General features: G+C 41.7%; 1 protein-coding gene across 5 annotated transcripts in view; it reads left to right on the top strand.

Annotated features, from left to right (window-relative positions):
* The window catches only part of NR6A1 (nuclear receptor subfamily 6 group A member 1), a 239017-nt gene that overhangs the window by 189422 nt on the left and 32641 nt on the right, over window positions 1-16954 (top strand). For all 5 annotated transcript variants that reach the window (XM_010351375.3, XM_074395327.1, XM_074395325.1 and 2 more), the window contains one exon: window positions 14538-14780. In XM_010351375.3, coding sequence (XP_010349677.2) covers window positions 14538-14780 — 243 coding nt within the window. The remainder of the gene's footprint in view (window positions 1-14537; window positions 14781-16954) is intronic.

The raw sequence follows: 16954 nt of genomic DNA, 5'->3' as shown, positions 1-16954 counted from the left end.
TCCACTAAGCTAAGCCCGCTGTGGAGCAAAAAAGGGCAAGAAACCAGGTTTGATTCCCACTTTCTTCCGTGTGTTCTCAATTCGTATGACCTTGGGTAATCATTTCTCTGTGATTCAGTTTCGTCACTTGCAAAATGGAGGTTCTCTCATCAAACATATTGGAAAGAATCGTCTCTAGCAGTTGTTTCTTTTTCTTGACATTTTGAAATCTACCTCTTTCCCTCCATGTTCTTGAAGTTGTCTTTAGGTGATTCCTGATGATTAGTGACAAGATTAGGCAGGCCATTATTGGAGCCCAAGGCAAAAGGAAAAATCTAGTAATATTTGTCTTTGTTTAAAATGTACTTTTTCTTGCATTAGTTTTGTATTTTTATTTTAAAAGATTGTATTAAAATATTTATATTGATTACTGAGTGTTTTGGCACCTGCTTAAATTTTGCACAAAGGCTACAGTCTCAGCTCTGCCTTTTGCCTCGTCCCTCACCCGGTTCTCAGTTCGTAGCCTTAGTCTCTCCATACTGTTGACTGCCCTCTATTTAGTATAGCTGTTTGTTTCCTTGACTTCCCTAGCATTGTGCTGTCCATATTCTCTTTTCTAACTAGGGTACCTTTTTTCTGCCTCTTCTTCTTCTTCCTGATCTCTAAATATAGATAGGCTGTCATTAAGTTCTTTCATAGTCAATTTTTTTTTTTTTTATAGTAAGAGAAACTCATCAAACTTAACTAGTTCAAGCCCTGAATGGAAGTTACTGGAAAGAAACTGGGTTAGAGCATGGGACATAAAGAAACATGGAAGAGTTGGGATTCAAAAGGGTTGACAGGAGTCATCAGGAGCCACAGCAACGGCTCTCAGCCCCTCTGAAGCCATGAAGCTTAGTAGCTCTGCTTTCCTTCGTCTTCCAGCCCTCCTCATCACCATTACCACCTAGACAAATATCCTCTGCTTTTTAGGAACGAAGCCATCTCACTAGTCACCTCACAGTTCATTCTCATCAGAAGTTAGTAAGCCCTGTGTCTTCATTACAAAATTTGGCAATAGAGAAAGTTGCATTACACCAGTGCCTTTTTCCAGTCCAGGCCAGTGTGGGTACCTTGTCCAGTCAACTTGTCTAGCAGTGTAAATGTAGTGTCCCACAGGCCAGGCAGTGGCTGCTGTCCAAGAAAAGAAGATGGGTATGGGGGCTGAGCAGACAGCCTGAAAGATATCTACTGCAGATTCCAGTCTCTCTTCGTATCCTGTCCTCTGCAATCACATCCATGCCTGCAGCCTCCCTACAGAAGGATTCCTCTGGTCAATCTAACTCCAGAATTGCATGTTTGTGTTCATTTTGGCTCTCCTCATCTCCCACTACCTCAGCCACCATACTCCTAAGACACCTTTAAATACCCACAGCCAGCAAGCTCTTTTGTCTGTACTCTTCCCTCTGGCTGAAATTCCTTTTGACATACTTCTCTAAGGCTGAGTTCAGGTGATGCCTCTTCTAGATAATCTTTCCTTCTGCCTCCCCATCTATCTCCAGAATGACTCACTCACTCACTCCTCCATGTCCACTACATTGTCTCTCGCTAGTTTAGTGTTGACTGCTCTGTATGTAAATTATGGGATTGGTGTCCATCTCCTCCACTGCTGTGAGATACATTAAGGGCACAGAGGGGCTCTCAAATATTTATTCAGCAAGTTAATGTTGTGATGATTTGAGACAAGAAAGTAAGAATTGTAACAGATCAGTGTCTACTTTATACTTCAAATTTCAAAAATACATATTTGTTTCGGTACAGTGCATGGATATAAGCTATCTATGAATGAAATGCCTTTATATTTTTTCCGCTGAGAACAATTTTTATTTTTGCCTCAGATTCAAATAACTGTTTCTCTGACCCCCTGCCAAGTAAACAAGGAATCCTTAAAAGTTTCCAGTGATGTAAGACAAATCATAGATTTCTCCAACTAGAAAACCTAAATTTGCTGTGAGGATGAAAACCCTTTATTAAAAACAGCAGTTTGGTTTCTAAATCAGAGATCCCTGCATAGAGAAGATAGGGAAGAATTAGGGACTGTCTTCTGAGTTTTTATTTTCTTGCCCTCACCTGCAATTGAGATGTCAGGTGACAGAGTAGCCCTTTTCCGGAGTTCATTTCAGCTGATTGTAATTTGTTTCTAGGCCTAGGCAGTTAATGGCATCAGTAACATTTTCTTTTGTCTTTTTCCCATCTTTTCTTCTAGTGTAAAGCAAAAATTATCAGAGACAGGTCTTAATCTAGTTAGAAGTTTATTTTGCCAAGGTTTAAGGACACGCCTGGGAGACAGGTCTTTGCCTTTCTCCAAAGAGGATTTTGAGGGTTTTAGTATTGAAACCGGAAAAGCAGGCTGGAGGTGAAAGAGGAAAGGCATGATCACATTAGTGAATCCACATGTTGCAAGAGAGAAGGAGCAGCTAGAGGAATAGTCCACTATGTATTCATCTCAGTAAATCAGCACTTTACTTAAGATAAGGTGAACATAGAGTTGCTACCCGTGGAGATACGTAACATTTTATCTGTGGCTATCTGCCTAGGAACAAAAGGAAAGGCAGCTTCTTACATGACTCAGCTTTCAGCTTAATTTTTTTTCCTTTGGCATAGTAAGTTGGGCTCCTAGACTTTTATTTTCCTTTCCGCTAGTGATCAGTAAGAATAACTACCAAACAGTTCACACCAGTCTTGTAAATTGCTCGCTTGCTTTCATTCAGCTGATGTCAATTTTAAGAAATGTTCTCTGAGGAACTACATGTGTGGCCTCTGGAAATGGAATGTTATAGTAGTATGTGCGGTGGAATAGGCATGGTATGTGAATAGAGGAACAGTGCAATGATTTGTTCTTATTTGTGTTTAAATTTTTTGTTTGCAAGTGAAATTTTGAGGGTATCTGTTTCCAATTTCAATTCTGCCATTCAGCCTTAGGCCTTCATATAGAAGGCCACTACGCTTCAGATAGTGGCAACCTATGAAACTGATTGGAATCAATTCTTAGGATGTACGACTGATCAGAGAGTTGGAACGAGCAATCCAGTTGAAACAGATCCCTTTTGTTTTAAATACCCTTTAGCCAGGCAAGTCCCAGATTGCCTTAGTTGTCAGTATAATTTTGCTCAAGTGAGCAGCTGTACTCTCCATTTCCTAAATCTGGCCTTCATCACAGTCTGAAAAGCAGGTTTTGATAAAAATCGGTTTCCAAATGTAATTTGCGTAACCTGAGCCTTTGGAATGGGTAAAATGCTCTTCTTGGGGTGGAGAAGGTATTTTTGTAACAGCATGGCTGAGTGGAGGTATGACAGTCTGGGGCCTTTTTGTAACATGTTTTGTCCTGTGTTTAACCAAATTAAGGTAGAACTTGTTGCTAGAAGGGGAAGGTATGTCATGCTCACTTACAAGATTACACGTAGTTCTCTGTTTCACACATTTTGTCGTGACTCGTGTCATTTGTTTCCTTAAAAGGAGGGGGAGGGGTGACGCAGCAGCAGCAGCACTGAGGCTCAGTCTCAATACCTGCCATACCAACCATCCTTCTCTTCCCCGACTCTCATAGGAGGTAGTTTATATAATGGGAAGTCTATCTTTGGAAGAACAGTAAGGTTAAAACTCAGTTCATCACTGATTTGCTATGTCCTTGATGAATCACTTTGCTTTTCTAACCCTGGGCAAATTGCTTTTTTTTTTTTTTTCCCCCTTAAAAATAAAATAACAGGCCGGGCACGGTGGCTCAAGCCTGTAATCCCAGCACTTTGGGAGGCCGAGGCGGGTGAATCACAAGGTCGAGAGATCGAGACCAACCTGGTCAACATGGTGAAACCCCGTCTCTACTGAAAATACAAAAAATTAGCTGGGCATGGTGGCGCGTGCCTATAATCCCAGCTACTCAGGAGGCTGAGGCAGGAGAATTGCCTGAACCCAGGAGGCGGAGGTTGCGGTGAGCCGAGATCACGCCATTGCACTCCAGCCTGGGTAACAAGAGCGAAACTCCGTCTCAAAAAAAAAAAAAATAAAAAAATAAAATAAAATAAAATAAAATAACAGAAAAAAAATACAAATGCTTAACTTGTTTTACTTTTCATGCTAGTTTTTATTTTGAAAGCATGGCTCCATTACCTTTCATTCTCCTCTTAAAAGACTTCTGTGTTTCTCTTTTTTAAACACATATGAATCTCTACTAGTTAAAAAAAAATGTCAGCAAATTTTTAAAAAGCATCTGCTTGAATTTGTTGCTGCCTCCTACGAAATTTTTCTCTATCACTCTGAATGGATCATGATGTATAGCGAATTATTTTATTTATCACTCACTTTTAACTCAGTATGATTTTTGTCCTAACCAGTTCACCGAGGTGGTTCTCAGTAGTGACCTTTGAGCCTTTTTTATTCTGCACACTTTTTTGTTGTTGTTGTTTGTTTTTGTTTGTTTGTTTGTTTGTTTTCTTTTTGTGGAGAACAGGGTCTTATTGTCTTGCCCAGGTTGGTCTCCAACTCCTGGGCTCAGCTATCCTCTTGCTCCTGCCTCCCTAAGTCCTGGGATTACAGGTGTGAGCTATCGTATATGTTTTGACGTTGCATTTGATGATGCAGTCTCCTTTGTGGAATCCTTTTGTCCCTTATCTTTCTGATAATCACGGATTTATATTCTACCCTTTTCTTTGATCGTGTCATCTCACCTTACTTCCCTAACGTCTCACCCTCTCTGTTTTATCATGCTGCTGATTCTCCACATTCTGATCTGGAGTTCTGATCTGTTGCTGCAGCTTCAACTCTTCGATGTGTTGAGGACTCCCTGATTCTTCATTTTAGCCTTAACCATCATCCTCTAATAGTTGCCTTTAGAATATTCCTGCTTGCTTCGCCCATTGTCATCTCTTTAAACTAAAGCCATCGATTTCGCCCCGCACTCAGCTTTTGCTTTCCAGTTTTCTGTTAGTGGTGCCGCATTTTTCACAGCGACCTTAGTTTGGAACCTTGAGTTCTTCTCTGTCACTTTCTTATCCCCTCCTCCCCTCATCTCTCCTCTGTAGTCCAGTCAGTCAACAAGCCCTTTCTAGGCTCCTGTTCAAACATGTCAGTAGCCTTCTCTCAGCAGGTGTGTGAGCCACTCCGCCCTGCCTGGAAGTACTGTTTCTACTGGATACACATCACTTTCACACCATCATAAAGTAGAAGAATCCTTCAGTTGAACTTTCTGTAAGAGGGGGCTGTTTAGAATTGTTATACGGAATGAGTGAGTGATTCAGTGTAACAAATTTTGGACAGAACTTGGTACATAGTGAGAGCCATGTACATGTTAGCTCTTACCGTTATGTACTGTCTTGTTTCATCCCTAGCAACTCTGTATGAGGTGAGTATTAATATTATCTCTATTTTACAGTTAATAGTGAGACCAAGAGAACTGAATTATTATCGCACAATTATAAAACTGGCAAGTGGCAGAACTGGAGTTTAGACCTAGTGTGTCTGAAATGCTAGGCCAATGTATTTCAAACTTTTTACACTTCTACATACATTGTGATCCACTGCACACTTGCACATCACAGACACACAAATGCACACACTTTAATTGAAACAGAAGTTTCACAGTATTTTACCCTTTCTTGCTACATATGATGCACTTTGATATTTTCAATTTCATTTTTTTCCAAGCATGATGCTGTGGGTTATGACTTGTAATTTGGAAAACACTGCACCAAGCCATACCATTTTTTCATTTATTGCTCATTCATTCATTTATTTATTCAACAAATTGTGTATCTTCTCTGTAGTATTTATGGTGCCAGATGTTACTGTTAGCGTCTTTATTCAAAACCTACCTGTAGCGTAACCTTGGTTAGGTGTAACTGAGAAGTCCTGCAGCTTTTATAAAACAAGACTGTAAATTGTACTGTTCTGATCAGTGTGATGAACTAGATTCATTTATAAATAAATCTCTTTATCCTCATTTACTTTGTGTTATTGCTAAATGATGTGGAGATGGGCATATCCATTTATTTGATCAGACACGTGTCAGTGATGCTCTGACGAGATGTTGCTAGGGCTCTGTCACTGGCTCAGATTGTTATCAATCTTCTAGGCCAACTGCATCAGCAGCTGTATTTATTGTTTTTTTAAATTTCCTTTGAATTTGACATTTCTGCCTCTGAAAATATGTGTGCATAGAGACCCTAACTGAGCTCTGGATCTGCTCTTATTTATCTTAGCAGGAGTTTAAGAAATGAAATTTAATATGATAGTTCTGTTACCTACGTTAGAATAATCTCTGATTTAAAAACAAAAAACTTGGTCAGGCGTGGTGGCTCACACCTGTAATCTCAGCACTTTGAGTGACCAAGGTGGGCAGATCACTTGAGGTCAGGAGTTCGAGACCAGGCTGGGCAACATGATGAAACCCTACTAAAAATATAAAACTTAGCCAGGTGCAGTGGCTCACACCTGTAATCCCAGCACTTTGGGAGGCCGAGGTGGGCTGATCACAAGGTTAAGAGATCAAGACCATCCTGGCCAACATGGTGAAACCCTGTCTCTACTAAAAATACAAAAATTAGCTTGGTGTGGTGGCATGCACCTGTAGTCTCAGCTACCTGGGAGGCTGAGACAGGAAAATCACTTAAAACTGGGAGGCGGAGGTTGCAGTGAGCCAAGATCACACCACTGTACTGTAGCCTAGTGACAGAGTGAGACTCCGTTTCAAAAATACAAAACTTAGCTGGCCATGGTGGTGCACGCCTGTAGTCCCAGCTACTCGGGAGGCTGAGGCATGAGAATCACTTGAACCCAGGGGGTGGAGGCTGCAGTGAGCCGAAATCATGCCACTTGACTCCAGCCTGGATGACAGTGAGACCCTGTCTCGAAAACAAAACAAAACAAAAAACTCTTGCCAGGTGCAGTTGCGCATGCCTGTAGTCCCAGCCACTTGGGAGGTGAGGTGCACTGGTCAATTGAGGTCTGGCATTCAAGGCTGCAGTGTGCTAACGATTGCAACTGTGAATTTGGAATTCTGCAACTTCCACTGTACTCCAGCCTAGGCAACATAATGAGCCCTGTATCTTAAAAACAAAACAAAACAAAACTTTACATTGACCCTGAGGTTTGAAAGTCTATGGCAGAGACCCAGCATGTTACCTTTTTTCTAATAATTCTTGTGTTTAGTTACAGGTAACCAGCAATACATAGAATATAGGAATAAAACTGGGCAGAAAATGACTCTTTACATACAGAGGGTTAGAACATAACCTGATATTGTATCTGTGGCTACTTCTGTGCGGCTCTTCTTAATAGTCTTACTGAAACTCAGTGAACTATATTGGCTCTTTTAGAGAGGAATGAGATTTTTCTCAGAGGAAACCCAAGTTGGAGAGGAGTTTTTTAGCAGCAAATTTAAGACATGACTTTAAAGTCTTTTTTTTTTTTTTTTTTTTCTGAGACAGTCTCACTCTGTCACTCAGGCTAGAGTGCAGTGGTGTGATCTCGGCTCATTGCAACCTCCACCTTCTGGGTTCAAGCAATTCTTCTGTCTCAGCTTCCTATACCACCATACCTGATTGATTTTTGTATTTTTAGTAGATACGGGGTTTCACCAATGTTGGTCAGGCTGGTCTCGAACCACTGACCTCGTGATCCACCCACCTCGCTTCCCAAAGGCTGGGATTACAGGCATGAGCCACTGCACCTGGCTCAGTGTTCTTAATCTGTATTATTCTATCAAAAAATATAATGGGAAGAAAATCAGGCAAATAAAACACTTCAAAGTTGATACTATGGGTCACAGTAATGTAGCTGATGAAAAGCTGAAGGTTTAGAAAATGATAGGTGTTTGAAACTCAGCGAGGTAGTTTGCTATCTACAGAAATATCAACGGGAACAAAATAGTGTGGGTAGAGAGATGACTTTTACTGATTTATTAGAGAAACTGAATGTCTTTCTTGATCGGGGTACTGAAAAGGCTCAAATTTTGAACTCTCTTTAAATTTTAATTCTCATGAGGAGCCAAAACTCCTTAGAGAAATGGTTGATTCCAAGTACGAGGCAGAATATAAAAGTTGAGCCTTGATGTGTCATCCAGACTATTAATGGGGTCATGTCAAAAGGATACAGTAGGCCACGTAAAAAAGCCTCCCACTACTCTAAGATTGTGCAATCAACACATCAAAAAGAATACTGATGGCAAATAACTTCAAATATAAAAATCAGTTAATAATAACATTAAAAAAGAAAAACCTCATTAGTTACTACTGGAGGTTGCTACAATACCAGTTCAGTACTCCAAAATTGATGAATAAAGGGGGGAAAGCAATTGGGAGTAAAAACAATTGGAATCTTCCTCTCTTGCTTCCTTCCACAACAGTAAGAGAAGGGAAGAGGGTGGAAATCATGACAGTTGTTTGGTTGGTTGGTTGGTTTTGGTGACAGGGTCTCACTTCGTCACCCAGGATGGAGGGCAGCAGCATGATGACAGCTCACTACAGCCTCAGCCTCCCAAGTAGCTGGGGACTACAGGCATGTGCCACCATGCCTGACAAATGCTAATGGTGGCGTGATCATGGCTTACTGCATCCTTGACCACCTGGGCTCAGGTGATACTCCTAACCTCAGCTTCCTCCTGGGTAGCTGGGACTATAGGAAACACCATCATGCCTGGCTAATTTTTTTGTAGAGACAGAGTTGCCATGTTGCCCAAGCTGGTTCTGAACTCCTGGGCTCAAGTGCTCTACCCACTTTGGCCTCCTGAAGTGCTGGGATCACAGGTATGAGCCACTGTGGCAGTAGCTCATGACAGTTCTTTTTAAAAAGATAATATCCACATTCTATAAACTGGAAACTGAGGTACATCTAAATAGGTTAAGAAACTTAAAATCACACTGCTAGCAGGTGACAGAGCCTAGATTCTGATTTTAGAGCCCAGGTTTTTAATTTTTATGTCCTCTTGTGTGTGTTCTAGAAATTTGTATCACCATATACAAAAATTAGCCGAGCCTGGTGGCGGATGCCTGTAATCCCACCTACTCAGGAGGCTGAGGCAGGAGAATCACTTGAACCTAGGAGCTGGAGGTTGCAGTGAGCCAAGATTGTACCACTGTACTCCAGCCTGGGTGACAGAGCAAGACTCTGTCTCCAAAAACAAACCAACGAAACACTGAATTAAGTGCACTGAATGCGTAAATTAAGAGCACTGAATTAGGAATGGTTGTGAACATTTCCTTTGATGTAGGCTGCTTGTTATTCAGGGAATGTTGTAGATGTAATGAATCTGGAATTTCAGTGAAGCATATAGCTCAGTCTTTCATGAAGACTTTATATATGAAGATAGAGAAATGCAGTTCCTGGCCTAATAAAAAGACAAAAGGTGGCCAGGTGTGGTGACTCATGCCTGTAATCCCAGCACTTTGGGAGGCTGAGGTGGGCAGATCACCTGAGGTCAGGAGTTTGAGACCAGCCTGTCCAACATGGTGAAACCCTGTCTCTACTAAAAATAGAAAAATTAGCGGGGCATGGTGGTACATGTTTGTAATCCCAGCTACTCGGGAGGCTGAGGCAGGAGAATTGCTTGAACCTGAGAGGCGGAGGTTGCAATGAGCTGAGATCGCATCATTGCACTCTAGCCAAGACAAAAGTAATTGAATAACTATTTCCAGTATGCTAATGGTTAAGTCAGATTGGAGAAAGGGCTTCAGTGTTTTGCCTGAAGGCCACATTCTGTTTAATATTGTTTTAAGGATAGATATGAAAATAATGTAACACTGACCACACATGTAGACAAGAAGGAGGTGGAAGAAATAATATACTGGCAGGACCCAGATCCCCAAAGATTTCAAGAGACCAGAATGACATGCTGAATTTATTGTATAAAGATAAAATGGATCAAGAGCAAATATAAAGTCCTAGCCTTGGGTTCAACATTCAACTTCCCAGGAATGGAATAAGAACAATATTGGTCAATGGTATGTGTGGCAAATACTCCCAAGCTTTAGATGCCTGTGAAACAGATGTGAATTAACTATGTGTGTGGTTGAGTAGGAGGTGGCAGGGAGGATTGAAAATACAACAGTCGGCCGGGCGCGGTGGCTCAAGCCTGTAATCCCAGCACTTTGGGAGGCTGAGGCAGGTGGATCACAAGGTCAAGAGATCGAGACCATCCCAGTCAACATGGTGAAACCCCGTCTCTACTAAAAATACAAAAAATTAGCTGGGCATGGCGGCACGTGCCTGTAATCCCAGCTACTCAGGAGGCTGAGGCAGGAGAATTGCTTGAACCCAGGAGGCGGAGGTTGCGGTGAGCCGAGATCGTGCCATTGCACTCCAGCCTGGGTAACAAGAGCGAAACTCCGTCTCAAAAAAAAAAAAAAAAAAAAAAATACAACAGTCTTAGAATTGAAAGATCTTAAATTCCAGTTCCAGCTCCACTCCTGACTTGGTTGTGCAATCAAGATTATTTACCTCTTTCAGCATCAGTTTTTCCCATTATAAGATGTGTGGCATGTCGCAGAGATTCAGTCATTGTAAAATGTATGTACTTAACTGTGTTGCTAGCTGCAGAAACATATAAGCAAAATTAATTCAGTCTTAAATGATATTAAGAAAAACAAATCATTCAGTTCTGGATACTTTAAGACAGATTTTGATACTATATGCTTCATTAAGACTAAAAAATGAGAAGGAAAAAAATCGCAGTTGGAAACTATTTATTTATTTATTTGTTCGTTTGTTTGATGGAGTCTTGCTCTGTTGCCAGCTGGAGTACAGTGGTACAATCTTGGCTGACTGCAACCTCCTCCTCCCAGGGTTCAGCCTCCCGAGTAGCTGGGACTACAGGTGTGCACCACCATGCCCAGCTAATTGTTGTATTTTTAGTAGGGATGGGATTTCACCATGTTGGTCAGGATGGTCTCAATCTCTTGACCTCGTGATCCGCCTGCCTTGGCCTCCCAAAGTGCTGGGATTACAGGCATGAGCTACCACACCAGGCCTCAAAACTCCACTATTATCTTTAAATCTCTAAATGGTTTATATATGAGCTAGGTTAGATTGTATATTTGTTTTTTTTAACCCATGAGCACAGTAGTCAGGCCAGTGGGGAAGCTTCAGGTTTGGCTCAATGTAAAGAAAAGCTTTTGAACCATTAGAACTGTCTAAAAATAGAATGAATGGAATGAAGTGCCTTATGGGTCACTAGAGACATGGAAGTAAGAGTATGGGGCAACTCTGTCTTGGAACATTGTGGAGGGAATTCACGCCTCAGGTAAAGATCTGTTCAGGGCAATTTCTAGGCCCTTTCTAACTCTTAAGATTCCAGATTCAGCAATACAGGGATAATACTTCTCACAGTTAAAAAGGTGAATAAATAGTATATGTAAAAACTTCTTGCACATTGCATGGTACACAGTTGGTGTTCACTGAATGTTTTTTGCCTTATCTATAAGATAAGAATAACCCTTGCTTTGGCCTGGTACCAGTGAGATAATGAATGTAAACAGGCTATAAATATCCTTCTAATTCTTTGCAATAGGAGATGCAGAAATCTATATCTGACATCTGGCCAGGCACGATTAGGGGCATTTACTTTAGTTTGTTCACTTACAAAGGGGGACCTTGGCTTTTTAGGTAGGTAAGTAGGTGTGTTGGTTGGTTGGTTGGTTGGTTGGTTGGTTGGTTGGTTGGTTGGTTCAGCGTGGAAGGGCCTGACTTACCTGCATGTAGAATGTACAGATTTGCCTTGCTATAGCCAAAGAATGTAATGGTTAGGAACATAGACTTTTGGGGCTTCCAGCCTTCCCTGAGTAGCTGGATGACTAGGGAGTATAGCACCTCATGGGCCTCCATTTCCTCATCTGTAAAATGTTGAGGGCACCTCATTTAGGAATAATTGTGAGTAGTCAGCAAAATAATGTATGTTAAGTGCTTGGCCAGAGCATAAGCACCTAAGTGCTCAGTTAACAATAGCTGATTCTGTTGTCGTTATTTTTCACATGCTAGGAGAGAAGTTTTCCAAATGCTTCTTTGAAGGGCTACTAGATTGATCTGGAGAGAACCTTTCTTTTGTACCATTGAGAAACTCCCTTTTGAATTAGTTCCTGGTCCAAGACATAGACACTTTTTTGCAGAAACAGAATATGACGGGCAGTAAAAATAGCTGTAGCCAGACAGAGAAGCAGTCCTAGGACTGCAGGCTCCTTAAAGAAATATGGCCCTCTAATCTTTATTCTCACTGTGGCCTTTTAAAACTACCATGAGGAAAGCAAGCAGTGTTACGAGACATGACATGAGCAGGTTCTTAACAGGTCTGTATTCGATTGTCATTCTGTAGATTCTTTGCTCTGGTTCCAGATGTTGCACAGCATGCCATAGGAATGCTTTATGAAGAGGTTGTTGAATTCCAATTCTGATATTGGTGATTCACTTGGATCACCTGAATTCAGGAGTTCGAGACCAGCCTGGCCAACATGGTGAAACCCCATTCTTACTTAAAATACAAAAATTAATTGGGCGTGGTGGCAGACACCTGTAATCCCAGCTACTCGGGAGGCTGAGGCAGGAAAATTGCCTGAACCCGGGGGGCGGAGGTTGCGGTGAGCCGAGATCGCACCATTGCACTCCAGCCTGGGTAACAAGAGTGAAACTCCATCTCAAAAAAAAAAAAAAAATTAGTATCCGTGGGCCGAAATGAAGGTGTTTGCAGAGCCACACTCCTTTCAGAAGTTCTAGGGGAGAATCAGTTTCTTGCCTCTTTCAGCTTCTGGTGACTGCCATCATTTCTTGGTTCCTGGCCAGTTTCTTCTTCAGTCTTCATATCACCATATCTTCTACATGTTCTGTATTTCTTCTCTACTATCTTTATCAAATCTCCCTCTGCCTCTCTCTTACAAAGACACTTGTGAATGTATTTAGGGCCCATCTGTAAAGTCCAGAATAACCCCCTAACACAAGATTCTTAATTTCATCACATCTACAAATACCCTTTCCTTTATAAGGTAGCATTTTACAGGTTCCATGGATTAGGACCTGCTATCTGTGGGTTGCAATTATTCTGCTTACTACAGATGGCAATCATAAAGACTCAAAGTTGGCATATAAGGAGGGCTCCAGAAATGGAAGCCTCCTCCTTTCTCTGCATCTCTCCTATATATACTACCATGATCCTCCATTAACATTGCCCTTGAATGCCTTTCTTTTCAGGAATGTCATTATCACATTAAATGTGGGCTGCTAGAGTAATAATAATGAAAATAATAACTTTGACAGTTATCAAATGTCTATTATAGCCCACGTACTATGTTGAGAACTTTATCCCTGGGATATAGGTATTATTATCATCACCATTTAACAGATGAGAGAAATTGAAAAGTAAAGAAGATCAGTTTTTCCATAGTTCACCCAGCTGGTGTCAGAGCTAGGGTTCAAATTAGAATCTCTCTAATTATAAGAGTTCTCTAATTCATGGTATAATGATGTGCCCCCCCCCCACCTCTTTTTTAAGAGACATGGTCTTGCTGCCACCTAGGTGGAGTGCAGTGGTACAGTCATAGCTCACTGCAGCCTCAAACTCCTAGGCTCAAACAGTCCTCCTGTTTCAGCCTCCTGAGTAGCTAAGACTACAGGTGTGTGCCATCACACCTGGCTCTATAATGACGTTCTTGATTATTATACCTTGAATCTTACTCAGGAGTGAGGTTCAGATATCTGATTTCTTGTCATGGTGTCTGATTGGAACCTTCCCTGGTGGTTTATTGCACCTCTTGGCATAGCTTCACATCACAGTTCACAGGGTACTTTTTTGTCGTACCCCTGCTCTTTAGCAGTTGCTTCGTCCTGAGTAAATGCAGATTAAAGGAAGAGGAAGTGGAGAGCTGTATTCTATCCTGAATTTTCTCCTCGAGTAACTTGTTTGTTGCTGGTCAGTGAGTTCCATGACTCTGGGGATCATGATGATTTATTTATGTCCTAGCACAGGGCCTGGACACAGAATAGATGTTCTGCTAGAGTATAAACTTTACCAGGGACTTTTGTTCGCTGCTGTATTTGTGCCTTACAGCAGTTCCTGGGATAGAATAGTTGCATAGTAAATATTTATTGGCTGGATGTCTGGCTGACTGGCTTAGCTGGGTGTGGTTAGAACTTACTTACTAATAATTACAGCTGTAATGTATTGGCTATATAGCATGTGTTAGGCACTTACATATATGTTAAGTAATTCTTACCATGCTCCTGCAGGGTAAAATTGATGGGTTTATGGATGAGCAGGGTGAGGGCGATAGAGGAGTCAAAGATATTTTCTAGGGTTCTGCTTTAGGTACTGATCCAAGTATTGATGAAACCCAGGAGGAAGAGTTTAGGCAGACTGTGTTGTGGTATCTGCAACCACAGATGCAGGGACTGTTCCTGGGACAAGTTTCCAAAGATGGGTCCCCACTGTTCGCCCTTCAGCCTGGAGATAGTGGTGGTCTTAATCTACTCAGAGCAGAGTTGCTCACTTTAGGAATGGCAGGCTTAAAGCCATTATTTCTACTGTGTTCTAACTTGAACATGTTCAGTTTCTGTTCCAGATGATCGGACTGAACAACGAACCTGTCTCATTTGTGGGGACCGTGCTACAGGCTTGCACTATGGGATCATCTCCTGTGAGGGCTGCAAAGGGTTTTTCAAGCGGAGCATTTGCAACAAACGGGTGTATCGGTGCAGTCGTGACAAGAACTGTGTCATGTCTCGGAAGCAGAGGAACAGGTGCCAGTACTGCCGCCTGCTCAAATGCCTCCAGATGGGGATGAACCGGAAGGGTGAGTGATGCTTATGGCTCTCATGGCCCATCTTTCATTCATCACTTTACCTTTAGTGTCAGCTGTTATGCTTTGGAGTTACTTATTTCTCAAGCCTGCACTACATAACAGGCCTTATACTTTGTACTCCAACCCCAAAATGAATCAAACCATTCTTGCCTGCAAGAACCTCTAAACTAGATGGGAGGAAAAAAAACTAGTGAGATGTTAAGGATTTTATGGGAGTGAATGCACAAGCCTTGTGTGACCAAGAACCCACTGAAGAATCAGGTCTTGACAGGGATTAATGTACTTTACTAGTTATTTCAGGAATGATGACGGAAGTAGACATTTTGGGTGAAAAGGCGTGACGTAGGAGATTTCTGAATGTGGTATCATTTTGTTTGCTAGAACCATGGTGTACTCAGAGGCTGGGCATGCTCAGAAATCTGTGTTTGGGTTGATGAGGACTTTGGGAATTATTAAGAAGCTTCCCAAGAGCCATTAGCCTGAGATAATATGAATAAACTGATGTTTTATTCATACTAGAAGTAGGATGAATACAAAGGGCAGTTTTGAAGGATAAATTGGGCAGGGGAAACAGAAAAGCCACTTAGAAAGTTTTTAGAAGAGTCTAAAAGGAAATCTGAAGGATCTGAAGGAAGTGGGGAAGGAATGGCACAGAGAGACATTGAAGAAACTCACCTGATAGTAGCTGGTGGCATACTGAATATTGAGCAGCACCAGAAGTTGAAGTTGAGGATTTGGATTAAGAGTAATGGCCTGGCCGGGCGTGGTGGCTCATGCTTGTGATCCCAGCTCTTTGGGAGGCCGAGGCAGGAGGAACACCTGAGGTCAGGAGTTTGAGACCAGCCTGACCAATACAGAGAAACCCCATCTGTTAAAAAAAAAAAAGGGAAAAAAAGAGTAATGGCCTTCCTGGGGGCGGGGGGATGGGGGAAGCAGGGTGATTTCTCTATGAGACCATCTGAAAAGAAAGGAAAAAGCAGGGTGGGGCAAAATGTTGGCCCTGAGGTACCTGTAAAGGACACATAAAGATGTCCACCAAGGAAGTTGGATATATAGGATTGGAACTGAGGTGAAAAGTCAAGCCTGCAAACAGGCTTCATGGAGCTGCTGGCACAGAGTTGGTAGTTCATAGGTGAAATCACCCACAGAGAGAGCTTAGATACAGAAGAGAGAAGGACCAGTGTCAGAAGCCTAGAGTGGTATTCCCGTGGAGGGTGGAGAGTAGAATAGAGCAGTGCCATTCAGCAGAAAGAAGAGAGGCTCTAGCAGCAAACAGACTAGCTCTGAGACCTTAGGAAGCTCACCTTATATCTCTGATATTCAATTATCTTATCTTTAAGATGGCATGTTACTTACTCTTAAGTGTTCTTTTCCAGATTAAGTATGATAACATATATAAAATACCCAGCAAGGTTTTAGGGTTCATAGCAGCAGTGTTCAGGGATGAGGGGCTTAGTCAGATATAGTGAACTGTTCAAACTGGTTTTATAGCATTATGAATGCAGACATCCAGATGTACTCAGACTGGTTTTATTGTGTATGAGATAAGAAGGACCTTTTAAGCACTTGCCCATCATGAAGAAAGGTAAGAGAGATGTGGAAAGGTATTTAGATAAATTTAGGTGGTTTATAACTTATTTATATACTAATACTTATTGAGCATTTATTTATGTACCCTCCATATATTCTACCATGGAGTATACAGAACAACCCTGTTATTAACTATTATCCTCAATTTACAGATGCAGCTTAGGGAGGTAAAATGACTTAGCAGTAGTTAGATTAGGGGTGGTTATGTTGACAGTTAATATTTATTAGATTATAATTTTTTATTAAGCCGAGCTTGTACCTGACCACACAAACAACATACTGCTTCACGTGTCTACCATACGACGTAGCTGTTTACACATTGGAATGCCCTGTGTTTACTGGACGATGAATGTCATAGTAGGACATTTGAAGTGTTACCAAGTTTTTCCCCTGCCTCTCTTTTTAACTTGTCTTCTGACACTGTGCCTCAGGGATGCCTTATGCTGCTGTGCCTGTACTCAGATTTTTTCCCCTACTTAGAGATCTTTTCCCTTCCCTACGGCCAGTTACCTCTTACTAAAATCTTTTCCAGCCACCAATACCAAGCACTGTGGCGAAGAGAGTCTGTCGTCTTC

This window comes from Saimiri boliviensis, chromosome 2 (assembly GCF_048565385.1).
Source record: "Saimiri boliviensis isolate mSaiBol1 chromosome 2, mSaiBol1.pri, whole genome shotgun sequence".
Classification (NCBI taxonomy): Eukaryota; Metazoa; Chordata; class Mammalia; order Primates; family Cebidae; genus Saimiri; species Saimiri boliviensis.
The sequence above is the reverse complement of the archived record's forward strand: the minus strand, read 5'-3'. Positions and strand labels throughout refer to the sequence as shown.